General features: G+C 32.6%; 1 protein-coding gene across 1 annotated transcript; it reads left to right on the forward strand.

The window, feature by feature from the left end:
- The first annotated feature begins 139 nt into the window (after window positions 1-139).
- LOC106668160 (protein dispatched) lies at window positions 140-17369 on the forward strand. The gene is made up of 17 exons (XM_014396662.2): window positions 140-479; window positions 2261-2384; window positions 2467-2592; window positions 2673-2759; window positions 2833-2971; window positions 3113-3339; window positions 3402-3569; window positions 3633-3765; window positions 3866-4099; window positions 4175-4367; window positions 4495-4855; window positions 4917-5098; window positions 5166-5303; window positions 5401-5620; window positions 5683-6026; window positions 6640-6785; window positions 13423-17369. The coding sequence occupies exons 1-17, from the start codon at window positions 472-474 to the stop codon at window positions 13662-13664; spliced, it is 3072 nt and encodes a 1023-aa protein (XP_014252148.1). The 5' UTR covers window positions 140-471; the 3' UTR covers window positions 13665-17369.
- Window positions 17370-18807: the final 1438 nt, after the last annotated feature.

An 18807-nucleotide genomic window follows, 5' to 3' on the forward strand; every position in this document is an offset into this window, starting at 1 on the left:
AATAAAGTAAATTAAAGTAAGAAATTTTTTAAACACTACCAATCGGAGGACGGCCGGTTTTTTTATTAATAAAAAAATCATTTGCGGAGAAACTTCAAATTTGCGTAGGAGTCCGGCTGTGGGTGGAATTTAGGGGTTGTTTTTTGACTGTAGGCGGGGCGTGGGAGTCGAAGGGGCGGCCGTGGGGTGGGTGTAACCGGAGGAAGTATTTCCAACCCCCTCGCATCGGAAAAACGAGTGGAAATCCCTCCCCCTGGGCGATTTTGAGTTTTTCCCAAAAAAGGCGAAAATCGGCCAAGGTACGACACGGTACGAGAGAGCCGCACAACGCCCAGAATGTGCGCGTACCTTGAGCCGGCACCGTAAGGTCGGCAGTGATTCCGCGCTCCTGTCTTTTTATCTTTTTTCTTTTTTGTCCCTTCCGTCTTTTTTCCCCCCGATTTCGGTTCCATGTGACAGTGAAAGAGAGATATGAGCTGGTAAGTCCAATATTTTAAATCATCCCCTCACACTGGACTTTGTAAACCAAAACTTATTTAATCATTTAAGAATTGTATGTTGCATAAGTTATTAAATTTCAGAGAAAATAAGGTAACCAAAACTTGGAACACAATATGCAACAATATTTTTTCATTTGCAAGCAACAAGCAAAAGTTACATTATTTACAATGATATACATATATACATGCACATAGACAATATTGTATGCACATTTACATGTCTGGCATGATTGATTTAAACGGCCACCAACCAATGAAAGTTGCCGTAATTAGCTATTATGTCTTGAAGTCAACAGAGTACCTAGAGTTGCCGAAGTTACAAAATCTGGTCGTGAGGACACCTGAGCTTCACTCTTTTATGAGGGTTGAGGAAGGGTTGAGCTGGACAGGTTGTGAATTAACGGGTTGTTATGAGAGAATAGTTTGAAGCGAAATTTATTGTAGCGGAACTGGGCCAGGTATGGACATAGGGTATGTTGAGATCAGAATGGATAGTACGATTGGTGACCCTGGAATCAAGTGGTGATTTGGGAGATGTTCAAGAGTTACTAGCTAATATTACTACTACACAAGTTTTTACTCATCTGGATTTTCAGCATTTAGCAAAGGTTTATGATGTGGCTCATCCAAGAGCAACAAGGGGGAAATCTTGAATGTGATTTTATTGGCAATTAGTGCCTATTGCTGCGATTAGCTTATCTCGATGATGTGATAAATTGTAAATAAATGGAGCATCGACTATTGTGCGAAGGATTTTGGATTGTAAGGATTGGATTTTGTTAAAATTGGAATGCTTGGCTGTGGTATAGTTCAAGTCTGTAAGTCCAAATTGGGGGCGATTAGGATAGTAATATTTTTTTGTTGTGTATGGCCAGTTTAGATCTGTCAGGTAGTCTCCTTCAGCATTTTATCTGTGCTATCTATATCTAAGGTTACAAACAATTTGTCTTAGTCTTGTGCATGGATTCCATGTAAGTCTTTTGTCCAAGATATCGTATACTATTCGCTGTATAAATATACAAATGGGAGAGTGAAAACTATATATTTAGATTTTTTATTGTTCACCTTGATTCTCCACTGTCAAAGCAGGGTTCAATCATATGAAGATGGGATTGGAAGTTGTGGTTAAAGTAATAGGATCAATATTTGAGAAGAGGATTGCCAACTCTTTGGCATATTAGAAGTTAAGGTGCCGGAATGTAATGGGAGATCGGCTGTAAAGAAGAAGTAAAGTAAGGAAGCAAGTGTGCATCCCTGGGAGACACCAGCTAAAATAGGAAAGATAGAAAAGGAAGTATTGGTTTGTTAAGATCGATTTGAGGATAATATAGTATGTAAATGAAAGTATGTCCTTTAGCTTCCACCATGAGCCCTTATGCCATACACGATCAAACGCCTGGGATATATCAAAGAAAACACCAGGGCAGTATTTTTTAAGCTTGTACTTAAGAATTTCAGGGAACAGTCTCAAAAACTCATCCATACACAATTTGATGGATTGTATAAACACCAGAGTATCATAAAAACTGGCAAAATATTGTTAATATTCTTAAATAAAGCTCCATGGAAAATATGCTGGACACATTACTGAATATAATACTATAATTATTAGCACATAAATTGCAAAATTTGAACTACTAAGACATTTTTCCAATTCAAAAAATACACTAATTTCCAACTGATCAGAAAAGAGGAACAAAACATGGCTTAATATTAAATCTTTATGTTTTATTTTTCATTACTTTTACGTATTATTGCAGGTTTGCTCGAGTACTTGCACACCATCCATATGTGGTGCTTATAGCAGTAGCAGTGTTTTCTAGCACTTGCGTCATCATTCCACTTACCACTCTAAAGCTTCCAAACTTCAAAGATCCACAACTTGTTAGTTATGATTCACTCAGTATTATTTGTTAAAATTAATTTGTTATTATTATTATTATTATTGATTTATTTTTTTAATAAGGGATTTGAAGCCAGAGGCACTGTGATAGGGCAAAGGTTGACGGCATGGGACAATTTACAAGAAGCAATAAGGCCGTCAGGGTTGCTTACAATAAAACCTAACATCCCAGATTCAATACCAAGAAAAGTAACTTTTGAGAATTATTATTTATTTATTGTTAGTTTTTACTTGTTATTAACCAAATATGTTGTTGTTTTTTGTTATAGAATAAAGGAGCAGAAGTACCTCAAATAAAAACCTCGAATATAAGTTTACTGAATGACCTGGTTGATAAACATCCAAATATATCAATTGTGAGTTTAGCTATAAGATCAAACTAGTCAAAGAAAATTTGTAAATTTTTTATTTATTTCTCTGTCTAAAAAGGAAATTGAACCAGAAATTCATCGTAATTTGACTGAAGATTCAGACGAAGAGAGGGAAGCATGGTTCGACATAATGAACCCTACATCACACCATCATCATAACCATTTAGGGCCTGATTCATTTTTCTGCACAGAGCCAAGTAATTAAAACATTATGCCATTAGAATTTGGTCCGTATCCTCGTCAATAACATTTAGTGTATTTTTACATTTTTGCACGATATGCTTTTGTCCATCCTGTTCATTCATATTACCATTGTTATAATTTGTATGTCATTTCAGATACAGAAAACGGGAGGATGGTTTTCAGCTCAGTGAGCGGTACTGACCTTTTTCAACTTGGCCCGCTTTTAGACATGTGCAAGTTCAGTGAAATTTTAACTTCAGGCCCTGAATATAACCAAATTTGTGATCAGGTGTCGACACGGACAAGGAAATGTTGTCCACTCTGGTCTCTACCTAATTACGTGGCTGTTATTAATAATAAGACGTCTTGTTTTAATATTACTGTCAGTTTTTTGTTTGTTTTTACCATCAATGAGGGTGGATATTTTATTGTTTGTGCTTTCAGGAAGAAGATGTGTTCTACACAAAAGATTTAATAAAAAGGTGCCAAAAGTATTTTATAAGTTTGGATTATATTGTACCCAACTATAGTAATAAGGAGATGCCAAGTGAATGCACAAAATTCAATCATATTTTCAGTTTAATCCATTATATTCTTGATTATGAATATTCTGTGAGTCATTGATCAAATTTTATTCTTTCAATATTTTATTTATATGAATGATTTTTTTTTAAGAGTAAATCAGAAATCTTGAAAGATGTGATGGTCTTTCTTCCAATTGCAAGGAGCACCGTTATTCTTGATTACTACCACTCAATAGAATCCTTGGGATATTACAAAAACATAAGAATTTCTGCAATTGATTTTGGTATGCATTAAATAATTTTTTATTCTAAGGTCATATTAATATATCATACATGCATGTATGTGTTCTGTATTAGGTTGATTTTAATTTGTTTTATTTTTAGGCTTAAAAAATACTTTGTTTGATGAATGCTTAGTCAAAGACATGAGACTGGTAGCCTGTGGAGCCACCTTTGTCCTTCTCTCAATGTGGCTCTACACCGGCTCATTCTTTATTACAATAATGACGCTTATAGCGATAGCCTTTTCTCTTGGAATTTCCTACTTTGTATATATGCTCATATTTGAATTCAAGTTTTTCCCTTTTATGAATCTCCTTGCTTCTGTTGTTGCTATTGGTAAGTTTTTAAATTAATTAATTTTTTCAATAATTTTAATAATTTTCAATAATTTTAAACTGTTGTTTTGTAAAGGAATTGGAGGGGACACAAGTTTAATGGTATTTAAGTTGTGGTCTTGTGCCAGAGAAAGCCAGTCGAACATTTCTAAGTTGGTTCAGAGTGTCCATGGACACTCAACAGTATGTATGTTGGTCACATCTCTGACAACAGCTATAGCTTTTTATTCATCGTACATTAGCAATATCACTGCAATTTGCTGTTTTAGGTATATTTATCCTTTTGGAATATTATTATTATTTTTTATTTGATTTTATTTTTTTATTTTTTTTTTTTTATTTTTTTATTTTATTTTTTTTTTTTTTGTCAGGCTGTTTTAATAGGACATTTTTTAGTGTTTTTGCAGGGACTGCAGTCGTTGCTAATTTTTTTGTTATGCTCGCCTGGATACCTTCAAGCCTTGTGGTGGCTGAGAGGCTCACAGTCCCGCCGGTTTGCCCACCGAGTATGAGAAAGATTTTTGATGGCTGGAGTAAAATCCTGCATGGTCTTCTAGTCGAGTTGGTGCTCAAGCTGCGCTGGCTCTGGATCATGTTACTCGGCAGTGTTGCTGTCTTGTCGATCCCAGTCGTCTTTTATTACCCGAAACTGCGTCTTCCCGACTCGCCAGACCTACAGCTCTTTTCCTCTGACCACTTGTTCGAGCAATACGACATGGTCTACAAGGAACGTTTCTGGTTTGACAGAATCCAAAAAGTAAAGTTGTCTTTCAAAATATTTAGGCAAGTTGCTGTTACATTTTGCTTTTGTGTGCTAGTTTGACAATCTAAGGAACAGCAGGGTGCAAATGCCAGTCAGGTTTATTTGGGGTGTTCTTCCAGTTGACAACGGTAATTATATGGATCCGGCATCAAAAGGAAAATTAGTTTTTGATTCATCCTTTGATCTATCCTCGCCTGATTCACAAACTTGGCTTCTATCATTTTGTACAAAACTAAGGTAATAATATATTTAAATTAAATAAATTCCATTCTTTCTTAATTATTTGTATGATGGCTTTATTTAGAGCACAACCATTCTATCAGCAGACAATGGGTCCATTGTTGCCTAACTGTTTTTTGGAAGTATTTGTTAAATGGATGGACAGGAAGTGTATAGATGCTGCTGATGGCCTTACAAGAGAACCTTGCTGTGAAAGTGCAAGGTGATTTCTATTATTATTTTGTTTTTAATTAATTAATTTTTAATGTAATTTTTATATAGCCATGTAGTACTACAAAAAAGTTTTCTTTGCTCAATAGGTTTCCTTATTCAAAAAAAGTGTTTTCACTCTGCTTAGCGAAAGCATGGATTTCTTTGTATAACACTCCCGTGGAATTGAGCATGCTGGGTGTCGCTGGACCAAAATTTGCCATGAAGACCAAAACAGGGATCCCAAAAGTCAAGGCATTAGTCGTTGAGTATGACGCAAACTTCACATTGTCAACATCTTTCATTGACATGAACCATTTTTATCAACAGGTATGACTGTAAAACAAACATCCCTGGTGAAAGTTTTGTGTTACACTTTTGTTTTTGTCAAGGTTGAGACCTGGAGTCGAAACGAGCTGGCATCAGCACCCGCTGGGATGCGCAATGGTTGGTTTATCAGCTACCTGGGCCTTTATGATCTTCAGCAATCGCTTGCGAAGGATACAATTTTGGCAGTGCTTATTTCAATGGGGGCTTCATTTTTTGTGGTCACTCTGTCAACATTGAACTTCATCCTTAGCATTGTCGCTGTACTAACTATAACATCCATCATCCTCGTAACCATAGCTATTCTTGTTTTGATCGGCTGGAAGCTCAACATTCTAGAAGCAGTAGCAGTCTCCCTTGCAATTGGCCTTGCTGTCGATTTCACCATGCATTATATCGTTAATTACAGGTAATTTTATATCTATTTATATATATTTTATAATTAATAATAATAGTTGCTCTTGATAAATCCATAATTTATTTATTGTTTTAAACATCCCATACAAATATTTTTTTTATTAACATGTTCAGTGCAGCCTGATATTTCAATTTTCCCCCTCCAGAAAATTTTTCCATTCTTAGAAACGTTGTGCATGCAGGTCACCAAAAGTACTGAATATGTTAAATAAACACTAAAGTCCAATAATATTCTAGATAATTTTTATTCCCTTCAATTTTGTCTTAACTCAGAGGAATAAAATATTTTAATTATTTTCATAGCAGCATTGAGATAAACTATTTAATAATTGCTGAATCAGCATTAGGTCATTTATTGGTTCTGCCTTCACTCTCGGGTTTGTTGAACTACTCAAATGCATTACGGCATCTAAAGTGAGGAACTGCGAGAAACAGTTCGTAACTGAAGATAGTGCAATGCTGAAACACATTTAAGTAATTAAACAAACCCGCGAGTAAGATGGGCCAAGTTAATGAACCAATGCTTATTCAGTATGAGTTCACCGACTAGCAGGCCCACATCAATTTTAGTTTGTTTTAAAGAATTAAACAAATGTTTTTCTTAGGATGGCTCCTGAAAGTGATAACAAAGAAAATTCAGTCATTTATTCCTTGTCAATGATGGGAGGTCCTACTTTAATGGCAGCGCTGACAACAATAATTGCTGGTGCTTTCATGCTCCCGTCTTCAGTGCTTGCGTATACACAAATTGGTAAGTGTATACATATAAACGTTTCTCTTTTTGAAAAAGATTTTTTCTTATAAGGTTTTTTTTAAGTGGAAATTTTTGAGACTAAATTATCTTTTTTCAATTTTTTGGTTTTTGTTAAAACAAAAAAGTAATCAAAAATTTTCGTTCTAAAAAAACCTTATAAGAAAAAATTCATCCAAAAAAGGATATACCTTGGTTAACATTCAGGAAAGAAACATATGAACACTCACAATAAAGAAGACATCTTGCTGGAATTGCAAAATGGTCCCATATCTTTTAAAAGAAACTATATAAGGAAAAATTAAATTATATATAAGTTATGAGTGAGATTGGACAAAAAACTTTTTAAAACAAAAAGAATCTTTATTGCTAAATAACACAAAATGGTTATAGAGAATAACTTTCCTATTCACAGTCTAGATTATTCTATTACTGTTAAATATTCGGATCTTAACTGCCTGTAACTAACTAGGAATAAGAAGCTTATCTAAAGGGAACAATTGAAAGAAGGGGCAATTGTTGAGTCCACACATTCCTAAGCAGATAAGTATTGTTTAAAAGAAGTCTCGTTATTAAAATGGAGACGTAACTCTTCCACCTCTAGATGAAACATTTGGAGAATGTTGGTTTTCGGAGGCGGCAGCTGCTGCAAGTTGCTGTCGTGTGAAGATATACTGGGTGATTCCATGCCCAGATAGTAGTAGGATGAGTCCATACAGGAGGATCGTCCATATACTTATCGATGTAGTGATGATCGGTTTTGCAATAGCTGGAGACAAATGTTGACTTTCTAGTCGGTTCAATTTGACATGCTTTACATTGACCGTAAATCGTGGCTGTTGTTCCTCTTTCAAACTAAGTTTAACTTCGTTGAGGAACTTTGGATATCCAGAATTATGTGAAGAATGAAGACGCTGTTTATTTCAAAATGTTACATTACTTGATGTAGTATTTAAGAATATTCCATGTAGACTTCTAGATATTGTGTCCCCATGTTTCATTACTGTGATTATTTCTTCTTTGGGAAAGCTGGCTAAATATTGATTTAGTTCAGCTATCCAGGTTAATAGTTGTCATCAAATACTAGTGTATTTGCAGGATGTTGTGTTTACTGTTAATACGATTTCTTTCTTGCAGTTGTCCTCTTTGTGATTAATCGATTGTGTTGAGCATGCATATTGATTGAAATTTTTTACAATTATTGTCTAAAGGTTCAATATTTAGTTTATTTGAATTCGCTCTTGGTTTCAGTAAATATTTTACATTTGGAATAATTGTTATAAAATTAGAGTTATGTGTTGTTTGTACTGGAATTAGTTTATATAAATCACACATTTGTTTTCTTACCAAGGGTATTTGTAAAAGATAAATAATTTGATTGTTTACACATTGTACAATAATTAAATTTTCGAAATCAAAAATGTTCCTTAAACGTACTTCAAGTGGTAATTGATCCTCATAATAAGTGGAAATTCTAGTAATTTCCTTAAACAATTCATGAGGAGATGTAATACTAGGGTGTAAAGTCTGGAGTTTACAAAATGTTAATGAGTTTTCGATATCCTGTACTATATTTAATAGTATTTCATAAGTGATATGTAATAAATTTGTTGTATCTCTTAATTTCTCTAATTCACCATAATTGTTTAATTTTTTATTTACTGCTAAAATTTTTGATATTAGTTCGGCTGTATTTTCTTCACCTACTGTTAATGATTTATTACATTCCTCAATGAGTTCATTGATTATTGAATATTGCAAATTTATTTGTTTTTCAAAATTAATTTGACTACCTTTTAGATTTTCAATATCTTTATTAAATTGAGCTCCATCGTAAGAATCTAGATTACCTGTAACAAATTTTATAATGGATCCTAATCTATTAATTAAACCTCTTTTAGTTCTAATATTGTTAGTATTTTTTACAAAAACTATTTCTAACTTTTCTAATATTATTCCTCTAGTATTATTTATTAATGCTAAATAAGTTACAATGTCTCTTAATTTTCTACCGTTATCAGTTACATATTCTATATTATTTTTATAGCTAATATTCTTATTATTAATACAGTTATATATTTCATAATAAATGTTATCCAAGTTGTGTAATTGTTGGAACAATAGGTCAAATTTAATATAATGAATGAAAGTATGTTTTGACGTTTCCAACCTGGCTGGACCAAGGGTATTATCCCAGGGTTATGCGAGATATCTATTATATCGGCTCCTGATGCATTGATTCCAAAGAGAAGGAGGAAGGGCCTGCAACGTTATCGTTTCGCATTAGTTTTTTTGGTCTTTTAATATTTCACAAGTGTATTTTTCCTACCGTGTTATAATGAGTTGGGACTATTTCTGCCGTTTTTAAATTTTTATCAACGGATTTTATTTTTTCCTTCTATACTTATTTTTTGTTTTTGTTTGTATCTGCTTACTTTTAACAAAAACGTCTTCAGGGATTTCTGGCAGAAGTTCTCTATTTTTATTTAAATTTTCAATTAAAGAATTATTTATTTTACTACGTTCACTAATTTTAGTTTTTCTTTGTGATGAATGACATAATCATTTATTAACTGTGCCTCTATGTCTATTTCTATCATTGGGTCATTTTCAATGTGCCCGTTTAATATTTCAAATCGGGTTAATTTTGTAGCAGAATGGATACTGTTATTGTAAGCAATGACTGCGTATTTTATTTTTGATCTGATTGAATCTTTTTTGTAAATTTCCTGATTGTTTAATAATCTAATATGTTCTTTAAGAGTGGAGTGAAATCTTTCTACCGGTCCATTAGAGTCTGGATGCTGTGAAGAAATAAAGTGAATTTTCATCTTGTGCAACTTCATTTGATCTTTTATCAAACTGGAATTAAATTCAGGGCCGTTATCTGTAATAATCTGCTGAGGAAGACCATGATGAGCAAAGTAATTCATTAAGGCATTAACAATTTCTATGCTATTAGAGGAGTTTAATGGGTATACTTGTGCATACTTTGAGAACGTGTCAATTATTGTAAGGAATTTGGAATTTTCCAGAGTTAGCTTATCAATGTGAATAATGGAGAAAGGTTTTGTAGATGTTGGAGTGATATTGTACTGGGTCTTAAGAGGGACCCTATCGTACTTTGATAATTGGCAAATCTCGCAACGATTAATAAATTCCTGCACAGATTTTTTCTGGTTAACCCAAAAATATTTATTTTTATTTTTTCAAATGTTTCCTGGATTCCTCTGTGATTTGTTTTGCCCTCGTGATAGTTCTTAATTGTTTCTCTTCCTCTATCTTAACATCAAGTAGTTTCTCCGTAAATTTAGTAAATTTTATATCACACGATTTAAAATTTGTTTGCATTATTTTTGTAAATTTTTCATAAATATCATTTTCAAAGTATATTCCATATTTTATGTCTGGATTAATATATTATTTAATCAAAGATATTACTTCATTTTCAAAATTTTCCTCTGAGAATTTTACAATTATTTGTGTTTTACTGCTGAATAGATTTATAATTCTTGTCTTCTTTGGGTTACATTTGACAAGAGATATTTGAATTTGATTCACACAATGATTGACCGGACCTTCGGTAATTGGGATTGATAATCCTGTATTTCCTTCCGAATTTGAGTGTCTCGTGTTGTTGTGAATATTCGTGATTCTATTTTCATTTAAATTATCTTCATCTATGCTCACGAATGTGGAATCATTATCTATGGTGTCAGACCAATTTAAGATTTCTCTTTCAGGAGAATCTAAAATTGAATTCGCAAGGTTTTCCTCCCTTAGCTCTGGAAATTCTTCATAGAATTCATCTAACAGGGTATCTATTTCTTCATCATCAACCTTGGAATTATTGGGATATTTACCTTTTACTCTAGCCATATTTATTTGCACTCTGGACAAGGCATCCGCGTTTTGGTTCAATTGACCTTTTTTATAAATGATCTCATAATCGTATTCCTCCAATTTTAGACGCCATCTTGTCAGTTTCGAATTTGGCTTTTTAAGGGAAAATGGCCATTGCAAAGGTCTGTGATCACTAAATATTTTAAATTTTCTGCTATACAAGTAAGGCCGGAAATATTTAGTACTCCAGACTTCTATGGTGGAATACTTTGATTTGGTATCATTTAAAGTTCTACTAGCATAAGCAATTGGTAAATCCGCTCCATTAAAATTTTGGCTAAGGATGGCACCAATTGCTTGCTACATTGCTTACATCTGTTGTTAGGTTAAATTGTTTTTCAAAATCTGGATACTTTAGTATTGGATCATTAGTTAATATGTTTTTTCAAGTTTCAAAACTTTCAACGTATTCTGGGTTTTTTTATGTTGATTTTACTATCCTTTTTTAAAAATTTTGTCAGGTTTTGTTAACTGCGCAAAATTTTTGATGAACTTTCTATAGTATCCTAATAGTCTGAGGAAGCTTTTTATTTCTTTTTGCGTTCTGGGTAAGGGGTAATTTTTTATGGCATATATTTTATCTGGATTTGGTTTCACTCCATTCGGTGTCACCAAATGCCCTAAATGTGCTACCTCTTTATGAAGAAATTATGTTTTATCAGGTTGTATTTTGAAGTTATATTTTTCAACCTATCAGAAACTAATTTTAACCTTGAACTATGCTCCTCTAAACTTGTACTGAATATTATGATGTCATCTAAATAACATAAACATATTTCATTATTTATCCCCCTCAGAATATTGGTGTCGATCAGGATTCGTGCATTTGTTGCAGGATCTACAAAATATGGTAACTCGTTCCCCATTGATTGTAAATTCATTATCTGAAGTTGCCTTTTATTTTGGTAACTCCTAAAAAATTACCCTCTTCAGATGTGGTTAGGTTATAGGATTCATCTACAGAATTTTCGGGTGGTTGTTTGTTCCCTAGCATCCATCGTGGTTTTTGAAAAGAGTTTCTTGTTGAGATGCTCATGGGTGTTTCTTGGTTGCTTTGTGAAAATGGAGTGAAATTTTGTTTAATTTGTGATGGTTTGTTGAATTGCATGGATCTTTGTATAAATTCATGTTTGAAATTTTGTTTTTGATTTGTGTTTTGTCTATGTTGTGGGATCGGTTGTTGGTCTATTCTCTGCATATACTGGAAGTCGTTTAACATTAACTTTTCAATGTCTCACAAGATTTTAGGATTCCTAGTGGCTAGGTTATTTCTTAAAGGGTCTCTAAGACTACTTATAAAATTGATGGCCACTACTTGCTCCTGAAACCTTATCAAATATAATTTTTCGTTGTCTGTACCGTCTTTCAGCTGTATTTTAGCTTGGAATAAAACAAACCTTTCCTTAATTTCATTTAATGTTTGCAAAGGGGATTTTACATTTAATTTCAACAGGTCAACCAAGATACTAGCTGGACCCTGCCTGTCTCCAAATCCATTCAATAAATGTGATTGTAATGTTGACCAATCTTGGACATTTAAATTTCTTAAATGTTCGTTGGCCTTATTTACTAGTTTACCTTTAATATGCATAAAGATATAGTTTTCTGAGGGTCTGATATTGGAGGTACTAATTCGGAAACGATATGTTGCGCCTCTTCAACCTTCATAATAAACTGTGTTAGAGTTTTTGGGTTGCCATCATAATTGGGGATGGCATCCAAAATAAATCCTAGTTCCACCAAGTTAGCCATGTTAGTGTTAAGAATAACAATAGTAATATTATTTAAAAAATTTAAACAATTTTACAATAACAATAAAAATAAAATTGCTAAATTAAATTGTGAAACTAAGAGTTTTATAACATGCGATACAATTTATTTACTCACAAAATTTCAATAATTTCTGAGTAATCACTGATGTTCTTGAGTTGGATGTTCCCGATGAACATGGTTTAGAATTTTCTAACTGTTAATACAGTAAAGTTCGTATTCATCAAACCCGAAAAGTGTCCTACAAATTATGTGCGAGATTTAGTCGAAAGACTTTTTAAAAAAAGAATCTTTATTGCTAAATAACACAAAATGGTTACAGAGAATAACTTTCCTATTCACGGTCTAGATTATTCTATTACAATTAAATATTCGGATCTTAACTGTCCGTTAACTGTCCTGTAACTAACTAGGAATAAGAAGCTTATCTAAAGGGAACAGTTGAAAGAAGGGGCAATTGTAGTGACTGTTAGTTAATGATTATTTGGAGATTGTGAGATGTGGTCTGGTGTAACGTGGGTTTTAGAAAAACATTTTCTTTATCGTGACAACATTTCAATCTTTATTGAGATCTTCAGGGTGTGGGATTTATAAACATTGTTTAAATTTTACAAATACATGTAGGATGTATTTGCAAAATTTAAACAATGTTTATAAATCCCAGGCCCTGAAGATTATCTCAATAAAGATCGAAATGTTGGCACGATAAAGAAAATGTTTTTCTAAAACGTATGTCACACCAGACCGCCTCTGACGATCTCCAAATAATCATTAAAAATCTAAATTGGGGGCATCAGTGTTCAAAAGGTTAAAGCATTGATACGGTGACTCATCGCTGTATGGTGAAGGCCCCGAATTCAGGGCTGCTGGACTCACCTCCCCCCCAAAAAAAATGTTTTTTGTAGAATTTAAAAAATTTAAGATAGCTTAAATCTGAAACACTTAAATTATGGATTTGTTACAGGAATTTTCTTGGTCGTTGTGATGTGCGTGAGCTGGATATACGCAACGCTGTTTTTATTGTCAATCCTTACTCTTGCTGGACCAGAGGCACCACGTCGTGTAAACCAAAGGGAACAGCATGAGCTCGGAGCTCTGAGCCGAGTATGGAGAAGGGCTGAGCACTCGCCCTCAGCCGCTAGTGCTACAACTATCATTCACGATGAAGAATGCGAGATCTCTGTCATCCAACCGAACCCTCCATAAGGAGCTGACAAAACTGAATTGGTTAGATTTCAATTTTTTGATGGTGAAACATCTAAAAAGATATTGATGACAACTGTAATAATTTTCCCAATTGCAGAATTGGGGACAACAATGTTTGCAATTTTTCTCTTTAGGTTCTCTGGAAGCGGCCAGACAAAATATTTTTTATTTGTTTATATACTATTTTTAAAAATGGTAAAAAATGAGTAGTTCTCAAAGTCCAGCAAGTCAACTTTGGAAGAAAACAGCTATTTGAAAGTTTAGAATATAGATATTGATAAGAATGGTTTTTAATAGGTTATTGTTTAAAAGTCAAGAAATAAGATGTTACCAGCCCCATTTAGTATTCGCATTACATTGTTTTATTGGAAAATGGGGAAATTTAATTAGGTGTGTTATTCGTAAACAGTATTTGGTATGCGCTTATAATTCTGCTCAATATGATTTTGTATTTATACTTTGTTGTTGCTCAAAAATGTTAAACAAGTTAAATGTATTAAAACTATAAATATGATATTGCTCATCTTTTTCATATTTCTGTGCCCTATTGCAAAAGTTTTTTTTTTAATTTTATGTTTTTGTGCCAAAGTTGATATCAACATGCTTACCAAATACAGAGTTTACACGTATTCCACTTTGTATTATACAGTTATTGATAAGAAAATGGCTGAGGTTGTTTGATAGCTGTGAGAAATTTTTCGTAAATGCATTGGATCTTTAATTGTTAGAATCAAACTTCTAAAAGGTCAATTGTGTTAATAATTGCATTTTCTATGTGATTTTGAATGACGGTGTATACTTAAACCGTTGGTAGTTAAGTAAAAGGTATTCCTAAATAGCTATTAAAACTGGCTAGATTTTCACATCATGTTGTTCTGGTATGAGTGTACATCTTTCTCTAAATCTTTCTGATAACAATCATGACTTTTTTTATGTTCTTTCATTTTCTATGAATTCATACAAATTTTAAACTATTAGTTTTTTTCCAACTTTTTTCTAGGCAGGTTAGTGAGTTGTTCTAAGTAAACTAAGTATTTACTGTTACATTTAATTCCATATTGGCTGTGAATTAGTTAACTGAACAGTTTTAGTTTCACTCTACTTTTTTTCTTTTTAATTGGGTTTATTACCATCTGATTTTTCTTCATTTATGTCAATTGATTTTATACCCTGTGTAATTTTGACTTGGAGTAATGAGTATAAAATAGCTTTTTATTATTTCCATTGTTTGTTACTAGTTTTAAAAAGAAAGTCCTTGAGTAAATAGTTGACAGTTTTTTAAAACTGCCACTTGTCCACTGCAACTTTGAATACTGTTCTAAATTATTTTATTGAATAGCAAATGATTTGATATTTGATCATTTGTTCATACTGTACAATATTTTGACTCCTTAGCTAAAAAAACCGATGGTAGTTGGATAAAAAGCCCCATATGAGAGAAAATTTTAAATTACGATTATGTTTATCTAAGTGATATAAATTTATGACACAAAGTTGCATCCTCTGCAACGCTAGGTAAATGAAGTAGCAAAATCTGTGGAACATTTGTTCAATTTGGATGTGTAGTTGAATAAAATTAATTTCAACTTTCTACAATATTTTATTTTCCGTAATCTTACAAAGTGGGTAAATAATTGATTGAAATAACAAAACTCAAACATTGAAATGCAAATTACAGGATTTTGACAGAATAAAAAACTATTGAAATCGAAACGATCTTAACAAGTGACACTTTTGACCTTTCTGAGGGGGCCCTGGCGATTCAAACGGAATTGTGTAGCAGGTGAAGTGGAGATTGTCTAAAAATTATAAGTGGGAGGATGTAGACCATGCATCCACCACACCCAGATGGACAGTTAGTATAATGCACATGTTGTGTCTTATAGACAGTTAAATTCACTAATTTCGTGGTCCGCTTGACCAATAATATTACAATTAATTAAGGTTTTTAGTTGAGATAAAAAAGTCAATGGCACGAGCAGGATTCGAACTTCACTTATAGAGAGTGTTAAGCCAATCTCAAATACTTTCTCTACCGCAAAATAACAAATCGTGTGTATTTTCCCCTTTAACAAGAACACAAAAACTAGTTTATCATTTTGAATTATATTAGTTGAGACAGAGATTACATTTCATTTTTTAATTTTCAGACCATTTTCTAATCATGAGATAATCTGAAAGAAAATTCACGGATGGTTTAAAATATTGATTTTTTTTTCTTTACCAAATTTAAACATCCAGTTTTGCACCTGGCTAAAACATTGGGTGGGTTTAACTACTTTCTTCGTAAAATTTACCACTGCAAATTATTGTTAGTCTTCCTAATTATTATTTTTTATTGTGATTCTTAGGAAATAACCATCTGTTTTGTTCATGAAAAGATTTTTGTTCATACAAAAGTTTATGTAAGTATACAATTCTAAGTAAATATAATTTATTGCCTTCTTTAAAACCATTGTTTTGATCAGACTTGTCATTAATACTACCAGTTTCTTAAGGACAGACAAATTAACAAACTCATTAAACAAAAATATAAATATTATAAAATCAATTGTGATATGTGTAAATGTTAACACACACACACAGTTGTGAGAGGGATTGACCTTTACGATTCCTCTTTGATATGAAGAAAGGCTGCTTAGTGTTACAACTTGTACTGTTACATTAAATTGCGATTCTACAAGTTTTAAAACTTGATTTTGTTCCTAATAATGTTGAAAGGGAAATACATCTGTGAAAGTCTAGAAATCTGAATAGTTTATTCCTAAAAATAATTTTTCTGGTTAACACAATTTTAATTTCTTCTACTTTATGAGCTTATGCCATATAAACAAAAAAATACACTGAAATATTCAATTAAGAAAATAATTATGTTACCATTGACAATAATTACAATGATTAATAATTTAATATAAGCGTTTCCAGTATGATTTACTCGTTTATACATGGTTCAACTTGAGCACTCAACATGAACATTCCAATAGTTAATAGTAAATAATGTGTATTATTAAGCCTTAAGGAAAAAAATAGCATTTATAAACGTTAGTTATAAGGATATACAAAATAGATTGAAACTGAGACTTTTGACAGTACTTTTATGGAATTTGGCCTAACAAATTTTAGTAAGATTTGGAACGACAAAATAAAATTATGCTAGCACTTTCAAGTATTGTGACTGTTTGAAATGTAATAGCTAAAAAGAGACTTTTTGTTCTGTAGAATTCACTAGTTTGTATGTAGTTGTTTATAGAGAAATTTATTTTCTTATAAGTACAAGAATGTTAATATTATAAAAGGCAACCTATTATGTATATTATCATACTGTATTTGAAAAAAAGAAATCAATAATTTGAGACAGGGTAGATAACCAATGTTTACAACATTTAACAAGAATTGCGCCCTGTTACAGTTATATGACCCTTTCAAATTGTCCAATAGCAACTAAATGCACAATTGTCTGTGATGTAAATTTAATTTTTTTAGAAGTGAACTCTAGTACGTTTAATTATAAAATAAGAAAATTGTAGTCTGTGTTTGAATTTGAATATGGATTAGTAATACACCATTTGCAAAATGGAGCGTCAGCACTGGGAATTTATGTTTTGATTTGTAGTAGAAAACAGGGCATCGATCCATTTTGTAAATTGGGTATTTTATATATATTTAAGAAATTATAGTGTAGAATAAATAAATATATGTATGTAAGTAATGTTTCATTTCTTCTACATATTGTACTGTTTTTCCATTTGATATTAAATTTTTTCATAAATCCCTTTTTTACTACATCTATACACGTCAAGCTCAAAATTAGAAAATAATAGTGAAATATATAAATATTTTTGGCATGAGTATTACATAAAACAATTAACTGAAATTTGTGATAAGCTGGTTGTCTTGCTGGGGAAATGTGGCGTTTCGGGGCATTGTCTACTGGCTTTTCACCAGGAACATTGCAAGGGCGTTCATTTTTTTTTTTTTTTTTTTCCCCTCCAGAGGTCATATAAACCCTCAGGGTGCTGATGTTTTTGAAAAAAAAAAAAAACCATTTGTAAGCATGTCGGGTTCGAATGCAGGGCCACTGGATTTGAACCCGGGACCTTTACCTTACAGTGATGAGCGCCGTGTCAAAGACTAAACCTTGCGGCCACCGACGCCCCCCATGGGCGTTCATTGATGCAGTATCTGGGTTTTCATTTCAGGGCGCCCATCGGTAATTCATGGGGAGGTAGGGAGAGCATGAAAATCTTTGTATTTGTATTGTTTAATAGTAAATTTGACCAGTTCAATGTTTGCTTATGGTTCGACCTGTTTATCACTGCTGAAATTCAGCCAACTACAGGAAAATGTTGGTATGGAAACTTGGCCAACTAAACAACCGTTTAGGGATGGTCAGGGAGCCAAAGTGCCAGCAGTCCCAAGTGATCAAGGCTCTGCAAATCCCTGGGTCCGTGTGAAAGAGTTGTGCTTGGGATTGCGTTGGCCCCAGTATCGCTTTTCCCAAGCATATCAACTTTGGGATCACTCTGGCTTGAAGCAAAGCCCCCAGACAAGTTAGCCAGTGAGATTTCTTTGAGACCGATTTTTTTGTTTTATTATTATTATTATTATTTAGGCTAATTTATCTCATATGGGGGGGGAGGACCAGGTTGGTCGGTCATGGATTTGGACCAAACTTTTTTGGTGATTCTACATTCCAAAATATTGGAACACACATATGCCACTTCTTGTGAATAGGCCCTGGTTTAACAAAAAACAATTGAAATTTGCTTTTTTTAAAATATTTGTATTTCATCTTTCTACTTGCTCAAATTAACTATGTGAATATATCATTTTATAGAATTTTTTGTGTAGATTGCAATAAAAATGTAGTAAAAGCAAGCTTTCAAAGTTTATCAATAACCGAAAAATTTCTAAAAACAAATATTTTGTTTGAAAACTAGGTCTTAGAAGACAAATGATTAAAATGGCTACAATTCAAAAACGTGAAATACACCATTTGAAAGAAGAGGAACGTAGCTTTTTAACAACACATGTAACCATTAAAATATGTAAAATATATTTAGAAGAAAATACAAAAAATAACAAAATTGTTTGTCAGAAATTGACGTTTCTTTAAATGGAAATAATAGTCTGAGTTCAATAT

Source organism: Cimex lectularius, unplaced genomic scaffold, assembly GCF_000648675.2.
Source record: "Cimex lectularius strain Harlan isolate CLEC.00 unplaced genomic scaffold, Clec_2.1 scaffold349, whole genome shotgun sequence".
In the NCBI taxonomy this organism is placed as follows: domain Eukaryota; kingdom Metazoa; phylum Arthropoda; class Insecta; order Hemiptera; family Cimicidae; genus Cimex; species Cimex lectularius.

Excerpts from the sequence above, each read along its gene's own strand:
- LOC106668160 (XM_014396662.2), top strand. Across the intron at positions 3,340-3,401 it reads CGTCTTGTTTTAATATTACT|GAAGAAGATGTGTTCTACAC; the intron begins GTCAGTTTTTTG and ends TTGTGCTTTCAG. Across the intron at positions 5,621-5,682 it reads TGAACCATTTTTATCAACAG|GTTGAGACCTGGAGTCGAAA; the intron begins GTATGACTGTAA and ends GTTTTTGTCAAG.